This window comes from Oryctolagus cuniculus, chromosome 13, assembly GCF_051225735.1.
Source record: "Oryctolagus cuniculus isolate XC-2025 breed Fujian yellow rabbit chromosome 13, ASM5122573v1, whole genome shotgun sequence".
In the NCBI taxonomy this organism is placed as follows: domain Eukaryota; kingdom Metazoa; phylum Chordata; class Mammalia; order Lagomorpha; family Leporidae; genus Oryctolagus; species Oryctolagus cuniculus.
Window position 1 is genome coordinate 1,639,797 of NC_142879.1, and position 22,608 is coordinate 1,662,404.

The 22,608-nt window shown below is 59.1% G+C and overlaps 1 protein-coding gene across 7 annotated transcripts in view; it reads left to right on the plus strand.

Moving 5' to 3' along the window:
* Positions 1-22,608, plus strand: part of RGL1 (ral guanine nucleotide dissociation stimulator like 1) — a 192,632-nt gene that overhangs the window by 115,399 nt on the left and 54,625 nt on the right. For all 7 annotated transcript variants that reach the window (XM_070055004.2, XM_089311969.1, XM_089311967.1 and 4 more), the window contains one exon: positions 17,291-17,499. In XM_070055004.2, the coding sequence (XP_069911105.2) occupies positions 17,291-17,499 (209 nt within the window). The remainder of the gene's footprint in view (positions 1-17,290; positions 17,500-22,608) is intronic.

The following is a 22,608-nucleotide window of genomic DNA, read 5'->3' on the forward strand; positions in this document are numbered from 1 at the left end:
AGCTCACGTGTGCTGCCCGCCACACGTGCAGTGCAGACACGCCGGGCTCCCGCAGCTCACGTGTGCTGCCCGCCACACGTGCAGTGCAGACACGCCGGGCTCCCGCAGCTCACGTGTGCTGCCCGCCACACGTGCAGTGCAGACACGCCGGGCTCCCGCAGCTCACGTGTGCTGCCCGCCACACGTGCAGTGCAGACACGCCGGGCTCCCGCTGCTCACGTGTGCTGCCCGCCACACGTGCAGTGCAGACATGCTGGGCTCCCGCAGCTCACGTGTGCTGCCCGCCACACGTGCAGTGCAGACACGCCGGGCTCCCGCAGCTCACGTGTGCTGCCCGCCACACGTGCAGTGCATACACGCCGGGCTCCCGCTGCTCACGTGTGCTGCCCGCCAGATGTGCAGTGCAGACACGCCGGGCTCCCGCAGCTCACGTGTGCTGCCCGCCACACGTGCAGTGCAGACACGCCGGGCTCCCGCTGCTCACGTGTGCTGCCCGCCACACGTGCAGTGCATACACGCCAGGCTCCCGCTGCCCACGCCACACGTACACCTCTCTCTGCATCTGCTCGCTCTGTCTGTGGTGCCAGAGGGCTCAGGTGTGGCATGATCTTTGTGCAAAGCCAGAAAGCTCTTGGGGACTGGCTCTTAGACGGCTCTTGCTGGGGTGGGGAGGAGTGCAGGCACTGTTACTCTCGTGACCTGATGATTTTCTCCCCACTGCCGCGGTGGAAAACTCCCCAGCGTGGCCCGCTGTGAGGGCAGCAGCTCCGATGTCAGCCCCAGCCAGGAGTCACGGCAGCAGGTGGCTGAGCCCCCTTCCCCGAGCCCCTGCAGCTCCCTGTGGGGAGCGCTGGAATGGCAGGTATGGGCCTGCGTGGCCGTGCGGGCCAGGTTCCCAGGTTCACCCACTAACTGAAGCTGCTCCTCAGCTTCCCACCACAGCTCAGATGCCCCGCACTCAGCCGGAGCCGTGGGGCGGCGTCGCTCCACCCCTCCCCTGGGAGCTGCAGTGCGGGCCTGACCTGTGAGGCCAGGTGTTCTTGGTGGTCACGTTGAGGTCCCCTTTGAAACAAAAGGAGAGCACTGGATGAAGAGCCAGGCTGGACTTGTTCTGTGCTTGCACCAGCAGCGGTCAGAAAGCCCCTGCCTGTTTGCTCCCTTTACAGAGGGGGTGGGGTTCAGAGTTGGTCCACGAGCTGCCTAGCACTGCACAGGCTCCGCTCTGGTCTTGTCTGCTCGGGGTCTGCGCACGTCGTACTGTTGGGATCTGCTTCCAGCTTCATCAGCCCGGCCAGTGGCTTTGCCCTGAGAACGCGTTCCTTCCGGGAGCAGACCCCGCCTGCCCACAGGGATGCTGCCTCCCTCTGCCTGGTTCCCTGGCCGAGGGGACTGGCAGCAGGTGACATGGCTGTGCCACGTGATCTGCGTGCTTTGCAGTTTTCACTCGTAGCCCCCTCCTTTGCTGGCTGGCCCCCATCTGCCCCCCGCCCCGGATGTCGTCACACTCGGTGCCCAGGTCTCTACCGGAGGCAGACTGCAGAGCTCCCGCCGGAGGCGGGCAGTGCGCTGGCCCTCTCGGGTGCAGGCCTGCAGCTGCCCCAGCTGGGACGGGTGTTCTCACCGCCTCTGCTTCCTGTCCCATGCCTGTCTGGGTATCCAGAGGCCAGTGTTTGGAGGGCTTTGTGGGGAGGGCGATGTGACAGCATCGTCCAGTGTTGTTGAGAGGAAGCAGGCACTGTAGTCCTCCGGTGACACAGTTCTCGTCACCGTCCCTCCCGTCTTCCCGCTCTTGCTCAGGGCGCACGTTGGAACATAGTTGCAGTCACGCTGTCTCGCCAGCCTGCAATCAGCCGGAATGCCTTTCAGAGCGAATTCTCCAAGTCACTTTGTAGTTGGGCTTGTTTGTGCTGGGCCTTGTGTCTCTGATGTTCCAGATAAGGGAGGGTCTCCAGGCCCTGGCCGGAGGCCTGGGGGCCAGGGCAGCTCCGCAGAGGCCGCGCCCAGTGTGCCCAGCCACCCCGAACTCCCTAGGGCTGTGCTTTTCAAGATGGCAGCCACCGGGCAGGACCTGAACCGTGGCCAGTCCAAACTGGGACGCTCTGTGTGTGCAAAATGCAGGCCAGATTCCAGAGACGGCACGGAAAGCGCATGGCACATGTCACAGTGACCTGCAGTGACTGCAAGCTGACTTCAGGCAGTGGACAAGGGTGCTCCCTGGACGTAGTGGGGAGGCCACAGAGACGCTGGTGTGGAACTCCTCAGCTCCAGCAGACCCACACACCCTGCTGAGGGAAGCCTGGCCCCCGCCCCGCCCCCACCCTGCGGGAGGGGGCCTTGTGACCTCAGCCCGAGCTGACTTCTGTCTTGAAGACTTTTGCAGAATGGTCTCAAGGGTGCCAGGGTGGTGTGGGAGTGCCTCTGGGGGCGGGCTCCATCGTAGGCCCGAGGGGGCTGGGCTCTGCCCTGAGGCCCCACAGCCCTCTCCCTGCCCGACACAGGGGCCAGCGGCGGGCTGGGCTGCACTTGTGGCTGGGCTCTGGGGAGAGCACTTGAGCCGCAGCGAGAAGGGGAAAGACTCAGAACTGAAGCTCGTGGGGTTCCGTGGCCTTGTATTTACCCTGACAGTTGTAAAAATTCTTTCGGGCTGACCCATTTTTCCTTTGTTAATTAAAAAAGAATCTGGCAGGCAAGAGTAGGAACGTGGAACACGTGACTAAGGCCTCAGCCTGCCCTCCCGGAGCCAGTCTTTTAAGTGCGTCTCAGACATGCTTGAGGTCGGGAACAGCTGCCCACAAAGCCACCAGGCATTTGTTCCTGCGCCTTGCAGACTGGCACAGAAGGGTCCCAAAACACAACTTTTTTTTTTTTTTTTTTTGATAGGTAGCGTTAGACAGTGAGAGAGAGAGACAGAGAGAAAGGTCTTCCTTCCATTGGTTCACCCCCCAAATGGCTGCTACGGCCGGCGCTGCACTGATCTGAAGCCAGGAGCCAGGTGCTTCTTCCTGGTCTCCCATGCGGGTGCAGGGCCCAAGCACTTGGGCCACCCTCCACTGCACTCCCGGGTCACAGCAGAGAGCTGGACTGGAAGAGGAGCAACTGGGACTAGAACCCGGTGCCCATATAGGATGCCGGCACCGCAGGTGGAGGATTAACCAAGTGAGCCACGGCGCCGGCCCCCAAAGCACAACATTTAGGAGTTGGGATGGTGACCCCCGGTGCTAGCAGAGGGCCTGGGGGCTCTTGCCTCTACTCTGCTCGAGTGTTTCCGGTCCCTTTGGTGGTCTCCCAGAATTTCTGAAGGAATTGGGTGAACTGCTCCCTGGGGATAGAAGTGCGGTGGCCCCCGGGGTGTGGTGGGCTGGCGATGGAGTTGTACCCATGCTGGCCTCACATTTTTCTGAGCTCATCACACGTGGCCATGTGGTCATTGGCTCATTGGTTCCAGTGTGAGTATCCGTGATGTGCCAGGTGCATTTGGGCCTGGAGGCAGACGTGGGCTCAGGGCGCTGGTGTGGTGTCCGTCCTGCCTCCGCACAGCCACCGCTGGAGCTGACAGGGGCGTCCCTGCTCGGGGTCTCTGCGGCTGGAGCGTCTTCCCTTCCCCACGTCTGCTTCTGCTCGGACCCCTCCCCTCCCGGCACCGCAGCCCCTCCCCCGCTCGCGTTGTGAATTCCCTCTGCCCTCGAGGCCCTGACCCCACACGTCCCTCTGTAGGCTGCACTGTGGGGCGTCACTTTCCTCAGTTAAAGATGGTCACAAGTGGACGTCGAACACACTTCTGTCTACGCAGCCTGAAAATGAGTCTCTTCACACATGCATTACTCAGTGCTTGAATTCAGCAACCATCATTTGGTCTTTTTAAGAAAATACAAATTGTTTTTTAAGTCTCCTTAAACTTGGTTTTAGATTGTTTCAAACCAACTCTTCAAATATGGAATACTTAGTTTTGCTAAATTTGCTTTGGCCAGTCTTAGTTGATCTTCCCAGCTGTTTTCATAATCTCCCAGAATTGATTCAGTCGTGCATCAGGTGGGCTGGAACTGTTCCGTTTAAGGGGTGGCGCGTGCTCATCTGCTGCATGGGTTGACACGAGATTCCCAGCGTGGCCCCTGCTCATGCCCTCCCCGAAGTGGTGTTCCCTGGTTGAAGTTGCTGCCTGCTCAGCGCTCCTTGGCTGCTGTCACCGCAGGCTCACCGCGGGGCTCCATCCTGCCCGTGGGATCTGACTCCGGGCCGGGGGTGGTGTTTGAAGCCCGGGTTGCCCATGTCTGTAGCGTTCCAGGTTCAGGGCCAGGGGAGGATGGAAAGTTGATGGGATTTTGTTTCTCTGGGCGAGTGCATGTTATCCTAGTGACCAGGGCTCAGGAGCCCGCCCGGGATTCTGACGGCTGTGTTGGCAGGGCACAGCCGTGGTTTCCAGGCTACCTTGGTTTCTGCCTGAAGCTGCTGTGTTTTCTGTTGCTGCCTCTTAGGAAGCCCCTGTAGTCTGTGCTTCCGTGACGATCCTGTTCATCAGTATTCAGACCCCCTCCTGGGTTCTTTCTGTGCCTTTCCGGTGGGCTTTTGGCCGCGGAGCAATGAAGTCCCGTGAAGAGCTCCGTGTGTTCTTGCGCCGCGGTCTCTGGGCCTTGGCTTCATCTTTGCCGTGTGACGCTGCCTTGCTGGCTGGAAGATTCTCCTTGGTAGGGAGCACAGGTTCTGTTTCTTTGTGCCCCTCCCCCGGCCCCCGCCCTTCAGCAATGAGCCGCTCCTTGCCTTGTTCTTGCTCCCAGAAGAGCTGACAGAAGTCTTGTCCTTGCCCTCCGCGTCGTGGCCGTGGCCTTGCGTGGCTCTGTGTCAGCACACACCCAGCCTCAGTGGTGGGCCAGGCTTTCTGTCTCTCACAGTTCTGAAATCTGTGCAACCACCTTAATTCCTTACATGCTTTTGTCCTTTCGTATTTGAAATATTTGTCTCACCTTTCTTGAAACTTCTTTTCTGGTTGAGAAGGTTTATACTGACTTTAAAAAAGACATTGCTGGGCTGGCACTGTGGCACAGTGGGGAAAGCTGCCACTTGTGGTGCTGGCATCCCGTATGGGCACTGGTTTGAGTCTCTGCTGCTCTGTTTCCAATCCAGCTCCCTGCTCATGGCCTGGGACAGCAGTAGGAGATGGCCCGAGTGCCTGGGCCCTTTCACCCACGTGGGAGACCTGGATGAAGCTCCTGGCTTTACCCTGGCCCAGCCTTGGCCATAGTGGCCATGGAGGGAGTGAACCAGTGGTTAGAGAGTCTCTCTCTGCCTCTGCCTCCCCCTTTCTGTAATGCTTTCAGATAAATAAATAAATATTTTAAAGACATTGCTTTCCTAACATTCATGCCTGACAACTGTGGGAATGTCATCACTTTCTATAAATTCTGCCACAGTCGTTTTTCACAGGTAATCCCCATCAGTCTAGAGCAATAGCTGTCTGTAGTTCTCCCATCACAGAGCAGATAAAACCTGGAAGGAAGCTGTTGCTGGCACGTGTGCAGTGGGAGGGCTCAAAGTCCCTGTAGCTGTCTGCCGGAACGAGGGGACCTGGGGGTGCGGGGAGGGCAGTGCTCCGGCCGTGTGCAGTTTCGATGAGTTGTGCTACTCTGTGTCCTGATCAGAGGAGTCTGTGGGCACAGGTGCTGCTTCCAGCAGTGGGAAGAGTGGACGATGGGAGGGGGCTGGGGCCCGGCTTGAGGCTTGTGCCGTGTGTGGGGGGGGGGTTGAGAGCTGGGCTGATGACCTGCTCCGCAAGGTCAGGGAGCGCAGAGCGGGGGGGGGGGGGCGGTGGCAGGCACGGCCAGCTCACTGTCGCAGTCTCACACCTCTCGCCTTTGGGCTTTTCAGCTTACAGAGCCCGAGCACGGCGAGAGGTCCTCTGGATGTCCAGAGAGCGCGCCTGAAAGGCCAGGAGGCCGCACTCTGCACGCGCGACAGACCCTGCGGTCCCAGTGCAGGCCGTCACTGCAGACCCCACCCTGGCCTCCCGACCCCCTGTCGTCTCCACGCCCCCCAGTGCCCGTGGCCTCACTCACCCTTTCCCTCCGCTCTCTGTCCATGATTGACTGAAGGGCAGGTTGCCTCCTTCCTGCCTCAGACTGAATCCCACAGGGACGCAGGGCTTGGCTTTTCCTCTGCTCCATTCCTGAGTGCAGAATGGGACCCGGCAGGGGGAAGACGCGGGGAACGTTCGCGGAGTGAAGGCAGGTGAGAGAGGTGAGAGATCCCAGGCCCGAGAACCGGGAACGTGTGTGCGGCTGGCTCTGCCCATCCTGGGGTCCTGCGCCCTTGTGTGCGCCGGCCGCAGATGGAAGACATTTGACAGATGGGCTGTCGGTCCTGAGCAGGCGCGGAGTTCCTTGTCAGCCCTGGACAGCGCACGGGGCGTCTTCGCCGGACCAGGCGTTCTGAGTACTTCCGGGAGACGACATCCGTGGGCTCTGTGCCATCCGATGTGGTTTTATGAGGGACTCGAGCTTCTGTACACAAGGGGTTCTGGGACCCCACCCCAAGGATGGGGCGGGGGCGGCAGGGTCTTGTGTTAGGGCAGAGCCTCATGGCCCCTGTGCTCTGCTGAGTGGTGGGTGGAAGGTCAGGTCGTGCCCACCATGTTCTGCTTCCGAAGGCAGAAAATCAGCCTACGTGAGGCAGGTTTCCATCCAGTCCAGGAAGCTGCCGAAGGTCCAGGGCTGGAGGGGCTGTGCTGCGGTGTGGTCCCCGGGTTAACGCCGAGGCCCTCGGGAGGGGTCACTGGGACCAGGTTTAGTCGGCTTCCGCCTCGGCTGCGTCCTCCCAGAGCTGCTGGGGGGAGACCTTTAAGGTCACCTTCCCCTGCCCGGTCTCAGTGTGCAGTGGGCTAGATGCTGGCATGGCAGTGGCCTCTCTTAAAAATCACGAAACTAGAAACTGTTGCTTTGTGTCCACACTGACTGTGGCTTTGGCCTGTCTGTGTCTTATTGGTCCAGGGGTCAGTAGGTGCTTCTCGGTGACAGCTGGGAGCCAGCAGTGCCCCAGGCAAGTTGAGAAATGCCGGGCGAGGGAGATGGGCCCAGCTTCACGGCCCAGTCTGGCCATCTGCTGTCTCCTTCTGTCCCCTGGGCTCAGTAGCTGTGCACCCAGTTCCTCGGCTCGCTACAGCCTCAGAAGCTGCAAAGTGGCCAGCGAAGGCCTCCCTCGCAACCCGCCCAGTGAGAGGGACACGCGGCCTGGGGTCCGTGCCCGCGTCCCTGCAGCTCTGTGGGCATGTGGCACGGCCACTCAGAGTGGGCGCTGGACCCCAGCTCTCGTCCAGGGCCATCGTGGCCATTGGCAGACACAGTGCTCGCTTTGTTGTCCTGGTGATTATTAGCTCGGCCATTAAGTTAAATCACATTCCTGGAAAGGGAAGTGCTGGGGTTGCGTGTGTGTGTGTTAATAGAATGCATTTTTGCAAGTCCACACACACAGTTGCTCCTGGTAGCGTGACCATCACTTGTATTTGACAAGAGAAGCTTATGCTTCGTTTGATGAAGACGGTCATAATTTCCCATTTTCCGTGTCCTTGATCCTGTTAATATGGAACCTAAATATTTGTCTTCAATGGTTTGGGTCACATGGAAGAACTATGTCCTAATTTGTGTCTTTTCCACTCAGTGTCCCCCAGAGTGACGGCTGCCCAGCTCTTGGCTACAGGGCCCAAGTCAGTGATTGGTTCATAGCCTTGGGGTGGAGTGGCCTGGCATTCCTGATAGGTCTGTGTGGAGTGAGGGCCGAGGGGAGCATGTTGGGCTCCGGCTCAGCCTCTGGGGCTGCTTCCTCTGTGTGGCCCTGGAACTGGGGCCGGGCTTGCCTGTCCTCCATCAGTCCCCAGCAACAGGCTGGCGCAGTGTCAGCTCCTCAGAGTGAGGTCCGGGTTTGTAGGCTGGGCTGGCCGTGGGTGCCGGACGGGACTGCGTGCACGAAAGAAGACAGCACGGTTCCCACCCCGGTTTTCTGAAATCGTGCAGCAGAAGTGGACGTGCACAGCAACACTGACGTCCTCGATGCCCTCTGGTCCCCTCCTGTCAAAGCAAGCCTACGCCGCTGCTCTGGGTGGGACTGCAGGGAGAGCCCAGGGGAGAGGAGCGGGGCGTGGAGAGCGGCCTGGAGGCTCTGCCCGGCGCAGGTGCCCTCTCACCCTTGCTGGGCTCTTGATGTTGCCACCAACGCCTGGGTCAGTGCAGGGATTTGGAGCCGGGAGGGTGGGGGCGGTGGCGGTGCCGGGGACTGTGCCGCAGCTGGCTCTGGAGGGGATCGCGGTCTGTGTCAGGGGCACTGTCTCCCTTCGTCTCGTCTTCTCCAGTGGTTTTCTGAGTCCTGGCGTCCAGTTTTCCCACACACCCATTTGGTCATGAGAATTTCAGGTTTCTGGTTTTGCTTTTTCCTCCCAGAAACCTTTCATTTAAGGAATACAAACTTCATGTATTTCATAATTACAGCTTCAGGAACATAGTGACTCTTCCCACTGTTCCGCCTCCTACTCCTCTGCCTCCTCCCTCTCTCACTCCCATTCCCATTCTCATTTCTTACTAAGATCTATTTTCAGTTAGCTTTATATACACACGATTAACTTTATGCTAAGTAGAGAGTTCAACAAATAGTAAGAAAAAAGAGCTGTCCCTCCACAGTTGAGACCGGGGCTGTTCAGGGCGTCAGGCTCACTTCTACAGTTTCCTTTTAGGTGCTCTGTTAGTTACCACAGGTCAGGGAGGACGTGTGGTGCTTGTCCCTTTGGGACTGGCTTATTTCACTCAGTAGGATGTTTTCCAGTGTCATCCATTTTGTTGCAAATGACCGATTTCATTTTTTCCTGCTGTGTAGAATTCCATGGTGGGCACACCCATGATTTCTTCGGCACTCTGCTATTGGCGACCCTCACGTCTGCACTCAGGCACTTCCAGCTCTTCGGGGCTCCCCACAGACGCTGGGCTGCACCTCGGAGTTCCCGTCGCGCCAGGTCATGCTCCTGCCACGGCAGCCTCCATGTGCTGGGATCCCACCTCCGCAGGGCGCTGCTCGCGGTTCCCCCGAGGGGCGAGCTCCTGGTCCCTGTCTCCTCAGTGCGCTTCCTTAGCGCCGCGCAGGGCAGCGTCACCGCGCCTGTCGCTGGACGCTGGGTTTCTGAATTCTCCGCTGGAAGAGCCTGAGTGCAGACGTGAGGGTCTCCAATAGCAGACTGCACGAAGAAATCATGGGTGTGCCCACCATGGAATTCTTCACAGCAGGAAAAAAATTGAAATCTGGTCATTTGCAACAAAATGGATGACACTGGAAGACATCCTACTGAGCGAAACAAGCCAGTCCCAAAGGGACAAGCGCCACACGTCCTCCCGGACCTGTGCGGTCGGCTTGTGCCACTCGTTTCTGGACCGACGGCGAGCTGCGCTAGTGTCTGGGACCTGGTGGGCGCTCTGGGAAGGTCTGTGAATGAATGGATGAGGTGGGGTGGGCGGTGAGGACGTGATGCTGTGAGCCCCCTCCCGGAGCTGAGTGGGCCTCTGACCTGAGACTCTGGGACAAGCTAGACGGTCAAGGCTGTTTCAGACGTGACTTGTGAATTCAGGGACCTCAAACAATGTTCTTTCTGTTCAAGGTTTAGAAACTGGCCGGGGAGAAGGGGAAGTTCAAAGGCCTGGAGTGAACTCTGACCTGCGTTGCATGGCGTCTTTGATGCAGGGTTTTGGAGGCTCCTTGGCAACCCGGGGCCGCACAACTGCATGTCTCGCAGTCTGTCCGTCTGCACACAGGCCGCACATCCGTGGGCTGGGCTGTGTGTTTCTCCTCGGGACGCCGAGAGAAGCAAGCACGGCCCCGCTGTTCCGTGAGACGAAGCTGCAGGAGTCCAGCGCAGGGCCCTGGGGGGCACGGTGGTGCCAGGAGAGAGCTCTGCGAGACGGCAGTCTCGTTTTTATCTCAGAACCTGCTCTTTGAGGAATGTTCCGAGTGCTTGTCCTGATGAGCCCCGAGGCGGAGTTCTGGAGAGGGGAGCAAGGCCCCGAGCGGCCATCTCGTGATCTGGCCTGCGAGGCCACAGGTGCGCCAGGGTTGCTGCCCTGTCTTCTGGTGGCAGCAGAAGTTGTTCCAGGGCTGGAGGGGGCTGTGCTGCGGTGTGGTCCCCGGGTTAACGCCGAGGCCCTCGGGAGGGGTCACTGTGACCAGGTTTAGTCGGCTTCCGCCTTGGCTGCGTCCTCCCAGAGCTGCTGGGGGGAGACCTTTAAGGTCACCTTCCCCTGCCCGGTCTCAGTGTGCAGTGGGGAGCGTAGAGAGCAGTTGTGATGTGACAGGCAGAGTGAGGACTGAGCCAGTAACACGATGCGCCTGCCCCCCTCCCCCCCCCCGCCTGGGAGCACTTGGAGGTCTCCCGGGGAAGGGAACCCCTGACTGCCCGCGGGTTCATGGTGCCAGAAGAGCTCACGGCTGGGGGAGGCTTTCCTCGCAGCAGGAGAGCAGGAAGGCACGTGAGGCTCCTCCCCCTGCCGGCCGCTGCCCACACGCAGGCGGCCAGAGAGCCGCGTGCTGCTGACCTGCGACCCCAGAGTGTGCCCGACCTGGACGTTTGAGGCTCCAAGTGACGGAGAAGGGGAATTGGGATTTGTGGATGCGCATGTGGGCACTTAATGCGTGTGGCAGTTTGTGATCGACTGGGCAGGGCTCTTCGCTCAGAGTCCTCTCCCTCCACATAGCCCTGAATCCCCTCCCGTAGAGTAGGCCCCAGGACGTCCGTGGGTCTGGTGGCCCTGGATTGGTAGTGTTCTCAGTGGCAGGCAGACAGGCAGCAAATGAAGGTGCAGTGGTTTCTTTAGACACGTGGGCAGCAAGCTCCCTGCAAGCCACTTGAGCTTGGATTTGTCTCCCAGAAGACGTGGGAGTCTGCGTGGGCCGATGGGATGCGAGAACACTGGGGACAGGAGTCGAGCCAGGTCCCAGAGCTGGGAGACAGCCCTGCTCCCTCCAGGATGCCTCCCAGATGCCAAGGAGCCATCCCAGGACGTGTGGGGCTGGGTTTGCTCTGTGCCAGGACGCCGGCCGTGGGTATGCATTTTCCTGGAAAAGGGTGCTCCTCAGAGAGGCCTGTCCGTGTGGCCTCGTTCTGACATGGGGCCCTGTGCAAGCTCAGCTCTGTGGGAGCTGGTGGTGTGGTCAGAGCCCACCGGTCAGGTCAGAGAAGACAGCGATGGCACAAATGCTGGTGGGAGCAGACACAGAGAGAGGAGAGCGTTGGGCCTGGATGACGGTCTCCCATCTGGCCCATAATGACCGAGCTGGAGAGGACCTGCTGGTCTGTACTGTGCCGAGGAGCTGAGCCTCCAGGACAGCAGCTGGGGCGTGCGGGTGCTGACGTCCATGGTGTGACTGTCCACACTGCCAGCACCATGTGGGGGAGCGCGGCCGTGGGCTCGTGCATGCGGGCCACACTGCAGGCCAGGCCTTGCAAGGGTCTGCGCAGCATTGTCACCGGGCCATGCGTGCAGGCGTCACCCGCGGGTGCTGACATCCATGGTGCGACTGTCCACACTGCCAGCGCGACGTGGGGGAGCGCGGCCATAGGCTTGTGCACGTGGGCCACACTGCAGGCCAGGCCTTGGAAGGGTCTGTGCAGCATTGCCGCTGGGCCATGCATGCAGGCGTCACCTGCAGGCGTGCGGTGTTCACTGTGGGCACCTCGTAGCCTGGGTGTCCATGTGGTTGCCGTCCCCTGCGTACTGCTCCTCCCGGAACAGTGAACCCCCTCTCGACCGTTTAAACCCTTCTCCCCAGTGGTGCCTCAGCTTCTGCATTTCTGGTCCAGAAACCTGACGCCTTCTCAGCTCTCTCGCGGGGCGGCACCGTTGTTTCCTGGTCACCCACTGCCGGAACCAGATGAAGATCCCTGGTTGTCTGTCCTCTGCCTTCATCCTCTGGGTCCTGACGACGCCCCGGCTGGTTGCTTCTTAACCGTGTCCCTCACCTTCTCTGTCCCAGGCGAGGGCCTGCACTGCCTGCCTAACTTGGAGTCCCTCCCCACAGATCTGTCCCCGACCCTGGCCGCCTGGCCGCTGGCTTTCTGTTTGCTGTAGCACACGGAGCCTCAGCTGCGTCCTCCAGCATCAGCCAGGCCCCCGTTCCCTTCGTCACGTGGCTCCTCAGCCACGTTTCCCTCCCTAAGGGCTCTGTGCTGTGTCCTCTCCAGTGTTGTCAGCCGTTAGCCCCGCACGCTCTGTAAGCTACCAGTGTGTCCTGCGCTCTGTCCCTCTCGGCCCTTCCGAGGTGCCCTGCCCCTTCCTCTCAGCATGGCACTTGGGTGCTCTGAGTACTGCGGGCGGAAGGGAAGCAGCAGGATCTTGCCGGCCTTCGCCTGTCCTCCTCCTCTCCCTCTCCCTCTGTTCCCCAGAGCAGGCTGTGGTCGGAGAACCCCTCCTCCAGAGCCAGCCCTGCGATCTGGAAACACTGCCCTGCCCTCTCGGGAGGAGACCCGGGGTCAGAGCAGGCGCCCTGGCAGCTTCCCCACGTGCCCGGCCGCCGTTAGGCCGGGGTTTCTGAGCAGGCTCGTTTCCGCGTGGCGCCCGCTCCTCCTGGGCTGTGGCGTGAGGGTGGCTGCGGCATTGCCCCGGCCCGAGGGCCACCCCAGACTTGGAGCTCACCTGTTGCGTGTTCCCTCCTGTTCTCCCGCTGGAGTTAGGGGTGGGGGCTGTGACCCTGTGGGTTCTTTGTGGAAGCTGCTGTTGGAACTGCGTGCTGCCCACCTGTGGTGTCTCACACGAGCACGGGGTCTGGCTCTGGTTCTGTCTAGGTAGTGTGTGGGTGAAGAAGCAGACGGTGCTGAGACACGCAGCCGGCGTGGTGTTGCCAGACAGAGGAAGAAGGCGTCTGGCCTGGAGGTGTCACCGGCTGGGCGTCCTGGGCGACGCCGTGACACCTGCCTCTCACTCCTGGCTTCCTCCTCCGCCAGCGCAGGCCTTGGAAGGAGCAGGTGCTGCCGCCCGCAGAGGACCCCTGCACTGAGCTCCCAGCTCCTGGCTTTGGCCTGGTCCAGCCTGGGCTGTCGCAGACATTTGGGGAGTGAACGGGGGCGGGGGTAGGAGTGTGTTTCTCTCTCCCTCCCTCCCTCCCTCACCCCCTTTCCACTCCACCCCCATTTCTCAAAAGCATAGGACACAGAGTTAAATCTGAAATTCAGGTAAATAATGTAGAGTTTTTTCAGTAGGTCCCAGATCCTACACATCTACCCCACTGGCGTCAGAGCAGCCAGACTGTCACGGCCAGCCGCGGCGCCCGCCTCGTGGCCTCACTGAGCGTGCGACGTTGGGGGGTGGAGGGGGGTGGCCTGGCCTCCTGTCCTGCTCTCGGGCACCCAGTCCCCACTGAGTGGCCTGCCAGGGCTTCAGTCCAGAGTCACCGAGGACAACAGGGACAGGCCCTGGGGTCTATGCTGGGGACACAAAGCACTAGCATGCACCAGAGAGAGGGTTGTGGGTGTGCATGGGTGCATGTTTGTGCACGTGTGTGTGTGCGTGTGCACGCGTGGGTGTGTGGGTTTGTGCATGGGTGTGCATCTCTGTGTGTGGGTGTATATCTGTGTGTGCACGTGTGTGTGAGTATCTGTGTGCATGTGTGTGTGGCTGTGTGTGTGTGCATGTATGTGTGTGTATCTGTGTGCATGGGTGTGTGTGTGCATGTGTGTATCTGTGTGTGTTTCTGTGCATGGGTGTGTGTGTGGGTGTACGCATGTGTGCATGTGTGTGTGTGTGTGCATGTTTGTATATGTGTGTGCGTGGGTGTGTGTGGATGTGCATGAGTGTGTGGGGGTATGTGCTTGTGTGTGCATATGTGTCTGCGTGTGTGCATGTTTCTGTGTGTGTGCATGGGTGTGCATATGTGCGTGTATCTGCATGGGTGTGTGCGTGTGTGTATCTGTGTAGGGCGTGCATATGTGTGTGCGTGCGTGTGTGCATGTTTGTATTTGTGTGTGCGTGGGTGTGTGGGGGTGTGTACATGTGTGCGTATGTGCATGTGTGTGCGTGGGGGTGTGTGGGGTGTGTGTGTGCGTGTGTGCGGGGTGTGTGTGTGTGGATGTGTGGGGGTGTGGGGGTGTGTGTGCGTGTGTGTGTGGGGGGTGTGTGTGCGTGTGTGCGTGGGTGTGTGTGGGTGTACATGGATGTGTGTCTGTGGGTGTGTGTGCGTGTGTGTGTGCGCGTGTGTGCGTGTGTGGGGGATGTGTGTGTGTGTGTACGGGGTGTGTGTGTGGGTGTGTGTCTGTGAGGATGTGTGGGTATGTGGGGGTATGTGTGCATGTGTGTCTGTGTGGGGGTGTGTGTGCATGTGTACGGGGTGTGCGTGGGGGTGTGTGGGTGTGCATGGATATGTGTCTGTGGGGGTGTGTGCATGTGTGGGTGTATGGGTGTGTGGGTGTGTGTGTCTGTGGGGTGTGTACATGTGTGGGTGTGCGTGTGTGTGTGTCTTCACTGTGCGATTTCATTGTAGAATAACCCCAGAGGTAAGCAGATAATGTAAGGTTTTGCTTCACAAGAACGTGCTACGTGCAGACGTTGGTAAATTAGAACTCGGCTTGGAGACCCGGTGTTCCGCTTCCCCAGTAAGGAGGCCTGGCTCTTGGGGTGTTCTGCAGGTTGTCAGGAAATGGCCTCAGGCAGCCCGTGCTCTGACAGCTGCACACGCCTTGTCTGTGTCTGTGGGGAGTGGGAGCCGTGGCTGCCCGTGCTGTGCTGCCCGCGGCTCCTCCTCGAACACAGATGCACACACGCAGGCACCCAGGCCGGCAGGGGTGAGGGAGTCAGCTGTGCGCACCACGATGCTCTCAGAGCCATGGGGACTGCAGGGTTGTGCAGAAGCTGACCCCACGGAGAGCCCAGCGCCCCCACACCTGCTCCCGGGGCGAGGGACCCACGCCAGCAGCTCCTCTGACACCCACGCTTATCTGGGCACATCATACCCAGTGAAGAATTAGTTATTTTAAGTTTGTTACTTTTAGTGTGAAAGGTCAAGTTTAAGGTGGAGCTTGGGTTTTAGGTAAGTCAGAATCCTTGGTCCAGAGAATGTGCGGTAGGGGACAGAGCGGGGAGCTTGTTTCACAGCTGGGGCTCGGGGGCTCCTGTTGTTGCTGATGTCAGACCTGGAGTGTGTGTGTTTAAAGATTTATGTATTTGGAAGCGTTAGCGAGCGATCTTCCATCAGCTGGTTCACTCCCACATGGCCTCAATGGCCGAGGCTGGGTTGGGTCTAAGCCAGGAGCCAAAAGCTTCCTTCTGGTCTCCCACGTTTGTGGCAGGGGCCCAAGCACTTGGGTCCTCTTCTGCTGCTTTCCCAGCGGCATTAGCAGAGAGCTGGATTGGAAGTGGAGCAGCCGGGACTCGAACCAGCGCCCATGTGGGATTCCGGCACTGCAGGCGGTGGCCTTACCCACGGCGCCACAGTGCCGGCCCCTGGTTTCTCAGCTGTCGCTTTCTACTTCATGCAGGCTGGTGACCGCGTCCTCCAGCCCCTGTGACATGACAATAAAAACAGAATATTTCACTACTGTACTAAGAAATAAATCAGAGGAATATAAATGTTTAAAGATGAAAATGAATGTTATCTTTTATAAAGTCTAATATTAAATGAAGTTTATGAATTTAGTTGAAAGGACAGGAATTCACTCGGCCGACATTTCCCACCGTGGGTTCGTTCTGAGAGTGCACAGCCCACTGCCCCTCTTGGGGATTTACAGCCTGTGTCAGCGCAGCAGGCTTCGGGGCTGGCACTGTGCCACAGGAGATCAAGCCTCTGCCTGCGATGCCAGCACCCTGTATGGTTTAAGTCCTGGTGCTGGTTCAAGTCCCGGCTGCTCTTCTTCTAGTTCCGCTCCCTGCTGATGGCCGGGGAAAGCGCTGGAAGAGGGCCCCAGTGCTTGGGCCCCTGCACCCGCATGGGAGACCCAGAAGAAGCTCCTGGCTCCTGGCTTTGGCCTGACCCAGCCCTGGTTGTTTGTGGCCATTTGGGGAGTGAACCAGCAGATGGAAGTCAGTCTGTCTCTCTTTCTCTCTCTCTCTCTCTCTCTCTCTCTGTGTGTGTGTGTGTGTGTGTCTGTCTCTGTCTCTGTCTCTGTCTTTCTCCCTCTTCCCTCTCTCCCAACTCTGCCTGCCAAATAAATTTAAAAAAAAATCTCAGGTTGTGCGGCAAAGCAGTGTCGGTGACCTCGGCCCGGCCACACGGTGGTTGTTTCGTGGCTCGCTTGCTGCTGCCGGCTCCTGAGGCCCAGGGGCGCTGCCGGGCGGCTCTGGAGCTGCTCAGGGTGACGAGGCCTGAGCCGACGGAGCTCTAGGAAGCTGTCAAACGGTGGTAGAGAAATGAAGCCGTCCACCGCGTGGGCTGGGTCCTGGCTGGAATCCGGTGAGCACCAGGCCTGGCAGCACAAGGCCCCTCTCCCATTTCGACTGGGGTCTTGCTGAGAGCGGCTCCCTGGGGGGCTTGGTCCCGCAGCCTGACCTCCGACAGCACGCACGTGGCTGGTGAGCACCGTCCCCGCCGCCAGCCGTCCGTTCTCTCTTTCACCTCCTCTTCAATTTTTCATCTCCTGTCACTTCAACATGAAGCAGTTCAGCCAGCGATACAGAGAGGCTGCTGGGTGATGGTTCACACCTGGATGCGCGCTGACTTAGGAAAGGTTGTTCCAGACCCCTCTTGGCAGCCTGTGAAGGGCGGGCTCAGCTTTGGGAAGTGCGTGTGCGTCACCGTCGAGCACAGATTCGTTGCAGAGTGAGGTGCTCCCGTATTTCTCTTCCCTTGGATTCTCTTCCCTGCCGCTTAAGTGCTCAGATGTCGCCACCAGTCCGTCCCTAGGTGTCACCATTAACGTGCCAGCGTTGTGTTGTGTCATGTCGGGCTGCAGCCGGTCGGTGCACTGCGGGCTTCTAGAAGGCGAGGCCGAGCACCCACCTGCCCTTCCATTCTGCTGCTCCCTGCCGGGTCAGCCCGGGGCCAGCATGAGCTGACGCGTGCATGGTAGCTGCCTTCGAGAGCGCGTCTGAGCTCGGCAGGCACAGGCAGGGGTCGGTGAGTCTTGTCAGCTCCGTCCTGGAGAGCTCCACCCGCAGCTTGGTGACCTCTCGGATACCCTGGTCCCGCCTCCAGAAAGGATGGGGCCCACACACCGTCCTGCCCGCCCCGCGCTGCCCTGCACTAAACCTGAGCCGGACGCTTGACGGTTTTGGCTCCAGCCGTCTCAGTCTTCCCTCCTGGGTGAGGGGCTGCTGCTCCTGGTGGTAATCGGTCCCTTGTCGCGCAGGTTGAAGGGGACCAGCTGCCTCCAGGACACACAGTCAGTCAGTACGAGACCTGTAAGATCAGGACCATCAAGGCTGGCACGCTGGAGAAGCTCGTGGAGAACCTGCTGACGGCCTTTGGGGACAATGACTTCACCTACATCAGCATCTTCCTGTCGACCTACAGGGGCTTTGCCTCCGCCAAGGAGGTGCTGGACCTGCTGCTGGACAGGTAAGCGGCGGCCGCCTGCGCTGAGCACCTGCCTGGGCTGCGCCTGGGAGGGGAGACAGATGGGATCCGCCAGGTCGTGGAGGAGGGTGGTAGAGTTAGGGGTCCATGCCGTGGGCGTGGGCTCCGTGGCTGCTTGCCACCCGGGGCCTCTCGTGTTTCTACACTTTGTGTCATTGTCGCGAGCGGCCAGCTGACCGGGAATTCCCGCGTGGGGATGAGTGTGTGATCCTTGCGCAGGGCACAGCCTCTGAGGAGTGCCGGCCACACCCAGCCGGTGGCAGTGGCCACGGCCCGGTCACCCGTGTGGGCATGGGATGGGCACATCTCAGTCCTGACCGGAGCAGCGACGTTGAGAAGTCTGATCTCTCCTCTTCCTCGCTGAACCTAGTCTTTAAAGAAAGAGTACCTGTCGACTGGCTTGGTACCGGGAGGGAGAGAACTGGCAGCCGCTGTCTCCGCAGCCTCGTGGGAGGGGAGCGGGCGGCTACTGCTCTGGGGCTTGGTTTTGGTTCACTAGGTTGAAAAGATTTTCAGAATCATGCAGGGTGTATGTTCATGTTACAAGTCCTCATGCTATAGGGGCACAGAGAGAAATAGGGAAGTTTTCTCTTTGCTTCTCTGTCCTAAGTGACACTTATTAAATGAAAAACATTTTTAAAAGGAGAAAATTAAGCAGACTGTAATCTAGGCAGAAGCTCCGTGTTAACGCTTCCAAGGTAGCAGGAGTCGTGGGGCAGGGGTGTTGGCCCAGTGGTTAGACCCTGTGTCCCCGCCCGGGTGCCTGGGTTGCGTTCCCGGCTCCAGCTTCCTGCTCACACACGTCACGGCCAGCGGTGCTGGTGGCTCAGGTGGGTGGATTTCCGCCACCCCTGTGGGAGACCCTGATTGTGTTCCTGGCTCCTGACTTCGGGGGCTGTTGTGGGCACTTGAGGAGGGAGCCATAAAAATTTAAAACATAGAGTAAAAGCAGAGGCCATGCCTGTGCAAGATAAAAGTCCAGATGATTCAGAAAAGTGTAAAGATTAAAAGGCCTTATTTCCCCAAGTTTCCCGGTCCCATTCTTCCCTAGTAGTCACACAGACCGTTCCTCTCATGTTCTTCCCCCGTGTTCTGGGCACGCGTGATTGTGAATGTGTAGACACACACTCACACACAGTATTTGTCACGTGTTCTATGCATTTATGTGTGATTGTATCAGTCAGCGTTTTGTAACTCCAACAAAATTACCCGAGAGAAGCTAACTTGAAGAAGATGAAAGCTTTGTGTGGCTTACAGCTCGAGGCCTGGTGGCTTCTGGTCTGGCCTCTGGCATCCGTGGTGAGAGGGGCCCATCTGTTTGCATCACGTGGCCTCTTGGGCAGCACCAGGAACTCGTCGTGGGGCTCACCCTAGTGACCCGGTCTGGTCCGGGCACTTCCCAAGCAGCCTCCTTCAGAATCGTCACTGGATTGAGTTTCTGCCAGAGAAGGTCAATGATGTAAGACTGTGGGGCCCAGACCTCCACCACGTGGGCCTCCTGGGATCGGCAGGCGTTCAGATCCACGCCTTCGCCACGTGGGCCTCCCGGGGACGGCAGGCGTTCAGATCCACGCCTCTGCCACGTGGGCCTCCCGGGGACGGCAGGTGTTCAGATCCACGCCTCCGCCACGTGGGCCTCCCGAGGACGGCAGGTGTTCAGATCCACGCCTCCGCCACAGCAGTGCCCCAGACAGGGTCACAGACGTGCCGGGTCATGCAGACGGTTTCCTCGTAGACAGTGGCTGGTGTGTGGAAGGCTGGCGAGATGCTGGCTGTCACTGTTCACAGGCGGCACGTGGAGACGGAGCCACGGTGCTACTTTAGTGGCTTATAGTGCGAGTACATGCAGTTACAATTCTTTGTGCCCAAATAAACTGTCTTAATTTCATTTTCCTGGGAACTTTTTGAAGAATCCTTATATTTATTGAATGGACTATCCTATGAATAGGCACTTGAGCTCTATCCAAAAGAAATATTTTTGAATACCCATCTTCTGAGTACTTGTTTGAGAATTCTACAGGATCATTCCATAGTAGAATGACGAACGAGGCTGGCGCCGCGGCTCACCAGGCTAATCCTCTGCCTTGCGGCGCCGGCACACTGGGTTCTAGTCCCGGTCGGGGTGCCAGATTCTGTCCCGGTTGCCCCTCTTCCAGGCCAGCTCTCTGCTGTGGCCAGGGAGTGCAGTGGAGGATGGGCCAAGTGGTTGGGCCCTGCACCCCATGGGAGACCAGGAGGAAGCACCCGGCTCCTGCCATTGGATCAGTGCGGTGCGCCAGCCGCAGCGGCCATTGGAAGGTGAACCAACGGCAAAGGAAGACCTTTCTCTCTGTCTCTCTCTCTCACCGTCCACTCTGCCTGTAAAAAAAAAAAAAAAAAAAAAAAAAAGACGAAGGAGGCAGAAGCCGCCAGCTGGTGAGATGTCAAAGAGGTCGCATCGTGATACAGCCAGTGAGGCACTGCTTCCGTGCCCGCATCCCACTCCAGCGTCACTGCGAGAGGCCTGGCTCCTCCGGCTTCCGGTCCAGCTCCCTGCTGGTGCACCTGGAAGGCGGCAGATGAGGCCCAAATGATTGGGCCCCTGCACGCACATGGGAGACCAGGATGGAGTTCCTGGCACCTGGCTTTGGCCTGGCCCAGTCCTGGCTGTTGTGGCCATGTCAGGAGTGAACTGGGGGATGGAAGATCTTTTCTGTCTGTCCTTCTGTGTCCCTGTACCTTTCAAATAAATAAATAGATAAATAGCTCTTCAAACAGCAGCAACAATGAGACCTGGGTTCCGCAGGGGGCTGTGTCCCCCTCAGTCTGCAGAGGGGGGTGTGGTCCCTCACCCCCCCCACTCGTCCCTGGTGTTCGCTCCTGCACCCCTGGAGCTGTGTTCTCCTGGGTTCTGCAGGGGGCTGTGTCCTCAGTCTGCAGAGGGGGTGTGGTCCCTCACCGCCCCCCCCCCCCACTCGTCCCTGGCGTTCGCTCCTGCACCCCTGGAGCTGTGTTCTCCTGGGTTCTGCAGGGGGCTGTGTCCTCAGTCTGCAGAGGGAGGTGTGGTCCCTCACCACCCCCCCCAGTCGTCCCTGGTGTTCGCTCCTGCACCCCTGGAGCTGTGTTCTCCTGGGTTCTGCAGGGGGCTGTGTCCTCAGTCTGCAGAGGAGGGTATGGTCCCTCATCCCCCCCCCCCCCAGTCGTCCCTGGCGTTCGCTCCTGCACCCCTGGAGCTGTGTTCTCCTGGGTTCTGCAGGGTGCTGTGTCCTCAGTCTGCAGAGGGGGGTGTGGTCCCTCACGCCCCCTAGTCGTCCCTGGCGTTCGCTCCTGCACCCCTGGAGCTGTGTTCTCCTGGGTTCCGCAGGGGGCTGTGTCCTCAGTCTGCAGAGGGAGGTGTGGTCCCTCACGCCCCCTAGTCGTCCCTGGTGTTAGCTCCTGCACCCCTGGAGCTGTGTTCTCCTGGGTTCCGCAGGGGGCTGTGTCCTCAGTCTGCAGAGGAGGGTATGGTCCCTCATCCCCCCCCCCCAGTCGTCCCTGGCGTTCGCTCCTGCACCCCTGGAGCTGTGTTCTCCTGGGTTCTGCAGGGTGCTGTGTCCTCAGTCTGCAGAGGGAGGTGTGGTCCCTCACGCCCCCTAGTCGTCCCTGGCGTTCGCTCCTGCACCCCTGGAGCTGTGTTCTCCTGGGTTCTGCAGGGTGCTGTGTCCTCAGTCTGCAGAGGGGGGTGTGGTCCCTCACGCCCCCTAGTCGTCCCTGGCGTTCGCTCCTGCACCCCTGGAGCTGTGTTCTCCTGGGTTCCGCAGGGGGCTGTGTCCTCAGTCTGCAGAGGGAGGTGTGGTCCCTCACGCCCCCTAGTCATCCCTGGTGTTAGCTCCTGCACCCCTGGAGCTGTGTTCTCCAGCCCCGGCACTGAGAAGTGACACCTCCGTCTGGCACGCGTCCCCTTTCTTTCCTGTGGACTGTTCTGAAGATCATCACTCGTCCGATTGGACCTCTTCTTGTGTATTAAGGAAGTTAGTTTGTGTCTGTTGTATGTTGGAAATATTTTCCCAGTTTGCCCACTGGTTTTACAAGCCATTTAGCAGCGTTCTTTCCTTTATGGCAGTGCTTAAACGTTTTCAGTTACTGGCGCATGTCAATCTTAAGAAAGAGGCTCCTGATCCAGCCCTGTGGGGGCGTCGGTGAGGCTGTCGGTGAGAGGTTTTGGTCCCGAGCGTCTCCGGTGCAGTATTGGGATCAGTGGTTTTCACGCGTTCCCATCCTCAGAGCGCCGGCTTCCTCCCGGTGACCTGGGACTCGGCACACACACAGGACAAGTGCTCTGCTTGACGAACAGGAAGCCTGGAGGGTGCGCTTGTGGGGTGCTGGGTTGTTCCTGTGAGAGTGTTTTCTAGTACAACAACTCTCCCGGTGAGAAGCAGTGGAAGAATTATGCTTTATATTTGCAAGAGGACCCAACATGCTGAGCGTTCCCTGCAGGCATTACAGGGGAGTAGTTCAGAACATCACGAACTCCGTCAGGTTACTGTGGAGCTGGCGGCCTCTCCGCCTCAGAGAGGTGGCTCCACGGGCGCCCCGGAGGTGCAGCTGTGCAGCTGTGGTAAACACCTTGTGTGCAACCAGCTTAGCTTCAATTTTTTAATTTTTTTTTTTTTTTTTTAAAACGAGAGACGGTGATCTTCCGTCGCTGATTCACTCCCCCAAGTCCTATGACAGCTGGGGCTGGGTCAGGCAGAAGCCAGGAGTCTGGAGCTCACTCTGGACGTCCCACATCGGGGCAGGGTCCTGAGCCCTGAGCCACCACTGCTGGCTCCCAGGGTGTGCACCAGCAGGGAGCTGGACTTGTCCGCGGAGCCAGGACTCAGCCCAGACACTCCAGCAGGGACACGGGGTCCCACACAGCTCCTTACCCACGATGCCAGCCGCTCACCCTGTGTGTTGAGTGTTCCAATAGTTCCTTTGCTCTCCCATTGTAGCGGAAAGATAGTTTTGGATTTTAAAAATACCAGCTGGATGATAATTATTAAGTAATTTACCATGAATAAGAATAAAATGTGAACAAGTAAATAATATAAAAATGAGTAAAAATATCAGCATGAATCCAAATTGTGTTTA